The sequence below is a fragment of the Apteryx rowi genome, unplaced genomic scaffold, assembly GCF_003343035.1.
Source record: "Apteryx rowi isolate R43461 unplaced genomic scaffold, aptRow1 scaffold_354, whole genome shotgun sequence".
Taxonomy (NCBI): Eukaryota; Metazoa; Chordata; class Aves; order Apterygiformes; family Apterygidae; genus Apteryx; species Apteryx rowi.
The window spans coordinates 917,845-927,221 of NW_020450019.1; the positions used below are offsets into that span (position 1 = coordinate 917,845).

The 9,377-nt window shown below is 66.1% G+C and overlaps 2 protein-coding genes across 2 annotated transcripts; both read left to right on the forward strand.

Annotated features, from left to right (window-relative positions):
- Positions 1 to 563: 563 nt before the first annotated feature.
- On the forward strand, positions 564 to 4,713 carry PSMD3 (proteasome 26S subunit, non-ATPase 3). Its single transcript, XM_026072967.1, has 11 exons — positions 564 to 760; positions 987 to 1,124; positions 1,400 to 1,536; positions 1,666 to 1,856; positions 2,063 to 2,166; positions 2,330 to 2,444; positions 2,843 to 2,962; positions 3,105 to 3,208; positions 3,484 to 3,639; positions 3,981 to 4,031; positions 4,186 to 4,713. Exons 2-11 carry the CDS (start codon positions 990 to 992, stop codon positions 4,261 to 4,263), a joined length of 1,191 nt encoding a protein of 396 aa, XP_025928752.1. The 5' UTR covers positions 564 to 760; positions 987 to 989; the 3' UTR covers positions 4,264 to 4,713.
- A 2,739-nt stretch (positions 4,714 to 7,452) lies between these two features.
- CSF3 (colony stimulating factor 3) lies at positions 7,453 to 9,377 on the forward strand. The gene is made up of 5 exons (XM_026072945.1): positions 7,453 to 7,468; positions 8,146 to 8,306; positions 8,546 to 8,653; positions 8,802 to 8,948; positions 9,207 to 9,377. Exons 1-5 carry the CDS (start codon positions 7,453 to 7,455, stop codon positions 9,375 to 9,377), a joined length of 603 nt encoding a protein of 200 aa, XP_025928730.1.

The following is a 9,377-nucleotide window of genomic DNA, read 5'->3' on the forward strand; positions in this document are numbered from 1 at the left end:
GGAGCTTTAGGGAGTTCCTGGGGGGGGAAATCCGTGTAGGGGAGCATTGCACGGGGCTGCCTGTGGGGGAAGGAAGGTGGGGCAGGGAGCATATGGGGGAGAGAAGCTCGGGGGGGTACTATGGGGGGAAGGGAGCTGTGGGGAATAAGGGGGATCCTTCTAAGGGAAAGGGAGCTAGGGAGGATCTCTGGGGGATCCTTGTGAGGGGCTGCAGCAAGAGACAGACAACAGCAGGGGAAGCTGGGGAAAGCTGTGGTGGGTGCCTGGCGGGGGGGCTACGAAGGGGGTTGGAGCCCATGGATCAAGGGATAATTCAGGTGGGAAGGGGCCTCTGGAGGTGTCCGGTCCAGCCTCCTGCTCAGAGCAGAGTCAGCCACAGGGTCAGACCAGGTCACTCGGGACACAGAGGCTGCACAGCCGAGGTCTCTCCTGAAAGTGTATCCAAAGAGTAGAGACAGAAGGACCCAGCAGTGGCAGGATGGAGCAACCCTCTTACCTGGTGTGATCCTGGTATCCGGCTTTGCTCTGGGAGACAGCGCGCTAACGCCACATCCCCTCTGCTCCTACAGATATCAAAGAGCACGTGAAGCAGCTCGAGAAGGCGGTGTCGGGGAAGGAGCCACGCTACGTCCTGCGTGCCTTGCGGGCTCTACCCTCCACCTCCCGCCGACTCAACTCCAACGTGCTCCACAAGGCCATCAACGGCTTCTTCACCTCCAACAGCACCACGCGGGACTTTCTCCTCAGCTTCCTGGAGGAGGTGAGGCTGCAGGGGATGGGGGGAGGCGACCAGCTGCGGAGGGGCTGCAGGAAGGAGCGTCTGGGGCGCTGCTGCGGGGCAGGAGGGCGTCGGGAGCAGCAAGGGCTTGGGGACATCTGAGACACACAGCCCCTGAGGCGCTTCCCGCCGGCGGAGGCACAGGGAGCGCTGGCCGGGGAGGCCGGTGGCGGGTCGAGCCCAGGGCCCAGCGCGTCTCTCTCCGCAGTCCATGGACACAGAAGCAGAGCTGCAGTTTCGCCCGCGGACGGGGAAGGCGGCCTCAGCCCCTCTCTTGCCAGAGGTGGAGACCTACCTCCAGCTGCTCCTTGTAATCTACCTGATGAACAGCAAGCGATACCCAGAGGTGAGATTCGCCTTGCTGCCCGCTCTAAACCCGAGCTCTTCACGGTGCACTCCTGCACCAGGCCAGGACCTGGGACTGGAGAGCCCGGTGGCCTCCTCGCCCCACGGTTTCCCCCTTGCCTCAGCTGCATTTGGAGGGCTCTGCCAGGAGGCAGCCTCCAGGGTTAGCCCTCACCGCTGCGGCTCTCGGCCGAGGGCAGTCCCACATCCCCGTCTGTCTCCCAACTCTTCCTAGGCAGCAGCTCATCTCTTCTGACCTCTGTTCCCCTCCTGCAGGCCCAGAAAGTGTCTGACGACCTGATGCAGAAGATCAGTTCCCAGAACCGCCGCGCCCTTGACCTGGTGGTGGCTAAATGTTACTATTACCACTCGCGCATCTATGAGTTCCTGAATAAACTTGATGTGGTCAGGAGGTAGGGTTGGCCCTCCACGGTGGTCCCGTGCACAGGCGCTCCCCGAGCTTGGCTCTGCGAGTCCAGGTGAGCCGGGCTGCTGCTTCCCTTTCCCTGCCTGACACGCGCTTTCCCTTCCCTGCGCTGAAGCTTCCTGCATGCCCGGCTGCGGACAGCCACGCTGCGCCACGACGCAGATGGGCAGGCCACGCTCCTGAACCTGCTGCTGAGGAACTACCTTCACTACAACCTCTACGACCAAGCAGAAAAGCTCGTCTCCAAGTCTGTGTTTCCCGAGCAGGCCAACAACAACGAGTGGGCACGGTACCTCTATTACACAGGTGAGACGCGGGGGGTCCCGCACGCCACTGGCAGCTCGGGGTGCATGCGAAATTTGGGTCTCTAGTGCCCCAGAGAATCTGTTTGAGCAGTGGGCGTTGGATCTTCAAGTCCGGATTTGAAGCCCTGGCCAGGTGGGTCCAATTGGACTCGCTCAGTGGCTTTTCCAAATGCCTCCTGCCCCGTGTGAACCCTCTCCCTCTCCCAGGGCGCATCAAGGCCATTCAACTGGAGTATTCGGAGGCACGGAGGACCATGACGAACGCCCTGCGGAAGGCACCGCAGCACACGGCTGTTGGCTTCAAACAGACGGTGAGCGAGCACGGGGGGCGCGCGAACGCATGGGGGTGTCGGTTCCTCGTTGGCTCTGGGTCGGGGCTGTGGCAGGGCAGGTCTCACCACCTTGCCGGACACTGTCTCCGGGGTTTAGCCCCATCCTGAGCTCTCCGGGACTCACAATCTCTTTCTGCTTCAGGTGCACAAGCTGCTCATCGTGGTGGAACTGCTGCTAGGGGAGATCCCGGACAGGCTCCAGTTCAGACAACCCTCTCTCAAGCGGTCGCTCATGCCCTACTTCCTCCTGACTCAGGGTATGATGGGCCGTTCCTGCCCACGCTCGGTTCCTCGCGGAGCCGCAGCGCTGCCGCATCTTGGCACAACGTCCTGCGCTTCAAGGAAGCGGGAAGCCGTGGAGGGGGAGTAGGGGGGTGAGCAATGGGGGTTTCTCTCCTCTTGCCTCAAAGGGACCCAGCTTCCAGACTCCTCTTGGAGCCAGTCTGAAGCGCGAGTCCGCAGTCCCTGAAAGGCTGTTGAGCAGCTGGGTGCAGGACACCTGGGCGCAGGACACCTGGGCCCTCCTCTCAGCCCATAAGAGGGATGGATGGCAGGCCTGGGAGCCAGGCCCCCGCCTCGCGTTCCCCTCCGGCACCTCGGCCTTAGATCCTTCCCCTATTTACACATTCTCTCCTCCCTCATCTGCCTGCTCCAGCCGTCAGGACTGGGAACCTGGCCAAGTTCAACCAGGTCCTCGATCAGTTTGGGGACAAGTTCCAGGCCGACGGCACCTACACCCTGATCATTCGCTTGAGGCACAACGTCATCAAGACGGGTAGGAGGTCACCGCTGTGGTGTTTGGGGGCTGTGTCACGGCTGGTGCCGCGGGCTTGGCAGGCAGCTGGGTGTCACCTTGTGCACCTGGGACCGTGGCTGCCTGGCAAGAGAGGGCTCAGCTCTTGTTGTCCTCCTCTCAGGTGTCCGTATGATCAGCCTCTCCTACTCTCGCATTTCCCTGGCTGACATTGCCCAGAAGCTGCAGCTGGACAGCCCAGAGGATGCGGAGTTCATCGTTGCCAAGGTAGCTGCGGGTGAAATCTCGTACGACTTCTGGGTCCCGATGCCTGCCTGCAGCTCCTGGTTCTCGCAGCCGGCCTCGCGCTGCTGCCAGGCTGCTTCCGCCCCATCTCTGCAGCGCTCCCTTCCTGGGGACGGTTAGGTCACCGCGTCCCGTCTCTGTGCGCTGCGTCCCGAGCCCAGCGCTCCTGTCGCAGCAGCCAACTCCTTTCGCTCTAAATTGCTGCCTCAGCCCTTGGAGACAGCGGGTGCTCTGATCACATGCCCTCCGGCTTGCAGGCCATCCGGGACGGCGTGATCGAGGCCAGCATTAACCACGAGAAGGGCTATGTCCAGTCAAAAGAAATGATCGACATCTACTCGACCCGGGAGCCCCAGCTGGCGTTTCACCAGCGCATCTCTTTCTGCCTCGACATCCACAACATGTCCGTCAAGGTGAGCGCAGCGGTGTGGGCACCTCGCGCTGGTCCCCGGCCAATGCGCTGGGACAGCACACGCCACTGGGATTGCCCTGTCGAGTGAGGAATCGCGCTGGGCCGCACTGGAAAGCTGCAGGCATGTTCAGGGCTCCACTGCAGAGCTGGGGGGAACAGGTCTCCATCACAGAACCAGCCGGGGCATCTCGTTGCCTTCCCGGGTTCAGAGAAAGTAGTTCCAGCTAAGGCTGGGACAGAGCTGGCTGGAACGCGGTGGTTTTCTGACTGGCAGAAGGGGACAGCGGGGCAGAGTCGAGGCCTCTCTCTGCTCACAGCTTCTTGTCTCCCTTGTTTTTCCAGGCCATGAGGTTCCCACCCAAATCTTACAACAAGGACTTGGAATCTGCAGAGGTGAGATCTCATCTGTGCCTCTGTTGCCCTCTGGCTCAGCTGGCCGCGTGCTGGCAGAAGGCTCGCTCGTAGCGTGGCCCAGCAGTCACCAAGGCCAGTGGAAGGACCTGGATCCTGTCCCCGCTTGCCACCAACTTCTGCCTTTGCTTTCCAGGAGCGCCGGGAGCGTGAGCAGCAGGACCTGGAGTTTGCGAAGGAGATGGCGGAGGATGATGATGACGGTTTCCCGTGACCCTCTGGCCTGGCTGTACTTTTTTTATTTGTCCCTAGGGAAGATGCTGTCTGAGCGGAGCTGCCTCCCATGGCCCCGGGCCCCGATCTGCCTTTCTTTTATAAATACCTGCATGTCTGTACCGGGGGAGGGGGACACGTGGGTTCCCTGGGCCCACAGCCACAGGCCCTGCTCCCCCGTCGCCCTCGCCGCCCACGGAGGGAACCCCCTTCCCCAGTAAACAAACGTTCTTTTAAGGTTGCTCGTGGTCGAAGTCGTTGCTGAGCCCCACGCGGAGGCACGCGAGGGCCCATGAACTGGGAGCTCCACGGGAAGCGGGGCTGGGGTGGGCGGGGGTCGGCAGTAGGGCTCCACGGGGACTGCAGCCGCCCCCGGCTCTCACAATAATGGGGTCAGACTTTGTTAAAGCTTCAATTATGACTTTTAAAATAAAAGTTGGAAAAAACACCAGCCTGCCCTGTTCCGGTGTGGGTTTGTTGTCGCATCTGTGAGTGAGCGTGGGGCCGGCCAGAGCCGCGGAGGCCTGGAAGAGCAGCTTTGGGCTGCAGGGGGGAACCCGGAGCTCTGCTGGAGCCCTGATTTCCCCCTCTTTGCCCTCCTCCCCTCGCCCTGTGGCCAAGGCAGGGCTGGGCCCAGTGGGATCCGATTCCCCGGGGCTGCAGCTCCCGCCCCGGAGCGGCCCGTGGACACATCCCGGCTGTGCTGGGACAGGCCCTGGGAGGGGGGGACAGGGACGGGGACCCAGCAGCATCGGCCCGCGACCACGTGCAGCCCCAGGGCTGAGCCGAGGGCTGGTGCTGGGACACCAACCGCCGGGATCCCGTTTCCCAAAAGCCGCTTTGTTCTGCGGCTGCAAACAAAGGCCAGGGCAGGAATTACCAGGATTAGCAGCTTGAACAGGCAGCTGTGTACGCAGCAGCGCGCATTCCCCCTGCGCGGGAAGGGGCCGAGCCCCACGTCCCCCTCCCGGCCTGCCGGGAAAGACGCCGGGGCTGCTCCGGGCAGGTCCCTCCTGGTGCCCCACGGCCCTCCCAGCCCCACAGCCGCTGGCGCAGGGGGCGAGGGACCCCCAGGACCTGCCCCATCCCTCCAAGGGGTTCATGCTCGTGTGCCGGACCCAGCCCTGCCGTGCTGGGGGCCTCTGTGCCCCTCGGGGGAGCGATGGGGATGGGGGGGGACATGCAGCACCACGACAGGGTCCCGCTGGCATCTGGGCCCAGCTGGCCTCATCCTCTGGGGAAATCTGGGAATCTCCCAGCGCTCCCAAGTTGGGCCGGCAGCCAAGGGTCACATGGGTCAGGAGCAGGACAGCCCCAGCGTGATGGATACGGCTCGTACCCTCCCAGCTGGGACGGAGCAGGGAAGGGGACAGCCCTGGCCCGACGTAGCCGCCGGATCTGGCGCTAGGGACATCCCGGAAACAGCAGCTTCCTCACGGAGGAGCAGGAGGATCCCTGGGGCGAAGCCGCGGAGAGGAAGGGCGGCCACGAGGCACAACCGCAGCGGGGCGGGTGTCCGGGGCAGCCCCCGCCGCCGGGCCCTGGCAGCTCCGGCCCCGGGGGCGAATTGTGCTGGCCCAGCGCTCCCACCCACGCCTCGCCACCCACACGTTTCGGGTTCGGACACCACTTCCTTCCTCGGAAAGCCAACATGGGCTTTTGGCTCCGCTCGGCACTGATTCACCCCTCTCCCTCCCCTGCCCTGGCCCCAATTCCTGAAAGCACCAACCTGCTGAGATGGCAGCTCTGCTCAGCTCTGGGGAAAAGCGCGATGCCAGGAGCGCCCCAGCAGATCGTGCGGATCCCTTCCACGGCCACCCTGGTCCGGCTGGGCCCTGCCTGCCCCTGGCTCCGGGGAGGGCAAAGGCAGAGCCAGAGAGGAAAAAATTCTCCCAAGAAATCCCACAAACAGGCGCCACTGCTGCAGTCCTTTCGCACAGCCTGAGGGCAGGGCGCATAGTACTTCCAGGTCCTGGGAGAGGAAAGTCATCATTAGGTTTCAGCGTTAACACCTGTCTCATGCTGGGCGAGGCCCCAGGTGGTGCTCACAGCTGGGCTGCGCCTTTCCAGGTGTTTCCTTTCACCCAGCCGGAGGCCGGAGCGGCTCCAGGGACTCGGGAGCGGTCCGGGGGCTGCATGGCGGCAGCGTGGCCCGCGAGCCGGCCCGGCCCAGTGCGGGCAGCGAGGGCTGTGACGCGTGAGGCTGGGGCTTCCCATCCCGTGTGGCCTGTGGGAGGGAAGTGATGTGACCGAGGGCCCTGCGGGGGGTTGGTGGCGCAGGAGTGAGGTTCCCCCCACACCCCGGGTCAATCCTGCTGGGATCCCACCAGCCCCTTTCCCGGGTCTGGGGCTACCGCAGAGCCGGTGCCTCCCCGTGTCCTGGCTGGCCTGTGCAGGGCAGCAGCCGGCTCACCTGGCACCGAGACAGCAAATAATCCTGGAAGCACTTGTGGGACCTGGCCGGAGCCAAAATCCCACGTCAGAGCCCCGGGGCAGCCCGAGAGCAGGGAGCAGCTGGGCTCGCTCCGGACTGCGGCTCCCGGGGCTTCCCTGGCAGCCGCTTCCGCGAAGGGCCAGCGGGGACGGCCCCTTGCAGGGCGAGCGCGGGCGCGGGCTGGGATGCAGCCAGTGCCGGTGCTGGGCGCTGCACGCGGGGGCCGGGCTGCAGGGACCGTYGCCGGGGTCTCACCGCTGCGAAGGCAGCACCCGCCCTGATGCCGGGGCGAGGGGCTGGGGCGCCCAGGGGAGCCGGAGCGGTGGCCACATGGGCAGGGGCTGCACGAGGCAGGCGACGAGGCTGCGCAAAGCTGCCGGCTCCCCTCCAGCTCCCGCGGGCCGGCGACGCCGGGAGCAGGTTAATCAGTCACCAAGCACCGGCCCGGAGCGCAGCCCGGAGYGCCCGGGCTCTGCCGGCGGGTGCCCGTGGCACGGAGGGGCACCCGGTCTGTGGGCGCCAGGAAAGTGCCCGAGCGCGGCATGGGCCAGTGGTGGGGAGCGTCCAGCGCCCGTGATTTGCATATCGGTGATTAAGACAATGAGGCAATCAGCGCTGTTGCCACATCGGTGTGAATCCCCAGCGCGTCTATAAAATGCCCTAATCGATGAGGCCGCGCAGAGCCAGGGCAGGAGCGAGCTGCGCCGGGGCCGGCGGCGCCTGCGGAGAGGACGGGACGCTGAGACGCGCGCCGCCATGTGCTCCCTCACCCGTGAGTATCCCCGGCGCCCTGCACCCACCGCCCCAGCACCCTGCTCCCAGCACCCAGAGCACCCTGCTCCCAGCACCCAGAGCACCCCAGGACTCAGAGCACCCTGCTCCCAGCACACAGAGCACCCTGCACCCTGGACCTAGAGCAGCCCAGTACCCTGAGCACCCTCTACCAAGCACCCAGAGCACCCCAGGATCCAGAGCACCCCAGCACCCCGAGCACCCTGCACCCACCACCAAGAGCACCCAGAGCACCCCAGGACCCAGAGCACCCCACCCAGAGCACCCTGCACCCAGGACCCAGAGCACCCCAGCACCCCGAGCACCCTGCACACAGCACCCAGAGCACCCCAGGATGCAGAGCAGCCCAAGCACCCCAGCACCCAGAGCACCTGCAGCACCCCATCACCCCAAGCACCCCAGTGCCTAGAGCACCCAGAGCACCCCAGCACCCTGAACACCCCAGCGCCCAGAGCACCCCAAGCCCCCCAGCACCCAGAGCACCCCAGCGCCCAGCCCAGCGCCCCGTGGGCCCCGCGGGGCTGTGCCCGCCCCGGCACCGGCAGGCTGCGGGGACGCTGCAGTCGCTCGCCCTCCTCCCGGGGGCACCTCTGCCCCTTCCCTCGGGCGCTGGCTGCCGCCCTGGGGGAGGTGCTGAGCCGCCGGCTGTGCCCGCAGCGGTGCTGGCGGTGGTGCTGGGCGCGGCGCTGTGCCCGGCGCTGCGCGGGATGCCCCTGCCCGAGTTCTCCGGCGACCAGGACTTCCAGCTCTTCCTGCGCAAGAGCCTCGAGTTCACCCGCAAGATCAAGGGGGATGTGGCCGCGCTGCAGCGCGCCATGGTGAGTGCGGGCGCCGTGCCGTGCCGCGGGTTGGGGGTCTCCCACGCGCTGCCGGGAGGGACACCGGGGCCCGGCGCCATGGGGTCACAGATAAGGTGACCTTCCCCTCCCCGCTCTTATCTGGCAGGGGAGGGCTGCGGAGCGGGTGGGGGGGGGGACGCGGGTCCTGCGGGTGCCGGGGTGCTCGGGGGTCCCGCGCGGCTCCGGCCGCCCTGACGCCGTCCCCTCCTCGGCCGCAGTGCGACACCTTCCAGCTGTGCAAGGAGGAAGAGCTGCTGCTGGTGCGGCAGCACCTGGGCATCGCCCAGAGCCCCCTGGAGCAGTGCCACAGCCGGAGCTTCCAGGCGGTGAGTGCGCGGCGGGGGCCCAACTGCGTCACGAGCTGGCCGGTCTCAGCCCTGCCCGGCCGGCTCCGCTGCTGCATCCGGCTGCCCCAAGCCGAACGCAGCGCCGGTCGCGGCCGGGCCCCACCGACCCCTGCCATGTCCCCCGCAGGAAGCCTGCTTCAGCCGGCTGTGCCAGGAGCTCCAGAGCTACCACAGCTCCCTGGCCTCCGTCCGGGAGCTGCTGCCCACCCATGCCGACCTCGTGGAGCAGCTGCAGCTCGATGCCGCCAACCTCTCCTCCAACATCCAGCAGCAGGTGAGGAGGGACGGTGGGGACAGGGGGTTCTGCACCCCTGGGTGGCACCACGGGGAGGACATGGGGCTCTCCATCCTGGGTGGCACCATGGGGAGGACATGGGGCTCTGCACCCTTGGGGGCAGCATGGGGAGGACACGGGGCTCTCCATCCCGGGTGGCACCACGGGTCCACCGCATCCCCAGGCAGAGGCAGAGGGGTGCCGGGGCTCACGCCAGCTCCCCGGACACCTCTGACATGTCCCCCTGCCCGGCTCTAGATGGAGGACCTGGGCCTGACCACAGTGACGTACCCCGCCGAGAGCCGCGGCGCCCTCCCCGTCTTCTCCTCCCTCTTCCACCACCAGGTCGGCAGTTTCTTCATCCTGGCCGACTTCCAGCGGTTCCTGGAGACGGCGTACCGGGCACTGCGGCACCTGGCCCGGCACTGA

Excerpts from the sequence above, each read along its gene's own strand:
- PSMD3 (XM_026072967.1), top strand. The coding sequence starts at position 990 with ATGGACACAGAAGCAGAGCTGCAGTTTCGCCCGCGGACGGGGAAGGCG. Across the intron at positions 1,857-2,062 it reads ACGGTACCTCTATTACACAG|GGCGCATCAAGGCCATTCAA; the intron begins GTGAGACGCGGG and ends TCCCTCTCCCAG. Across the intron at positions 3,640-3,980 it reads TCCACAACATGTCCGTCAAG|GCCATGAGGTTCCCACCCAA; the intron begins GTGAGCGCAGCG and ends TTGTTTTTCCAG.
- CSF3 (XM_026072945.1), top strand. Across the intron at positions 8,654-8,801 it reads ACAGCCGGAGCTTCCAGGCG|GAAGCCTGCTTCAGCCGGCT; the intron begins GTGAGTGCGCGG and ends TGTCCCCCGCAG. Across the intron at positions 8,949-9,206 it reads CCTCCAACATCCAGCAGCAG|ATGGAGGACCTGGGCCTGAC; the intron begins GTGAGGAGGGAC and ends GCCCGGCTCTAG.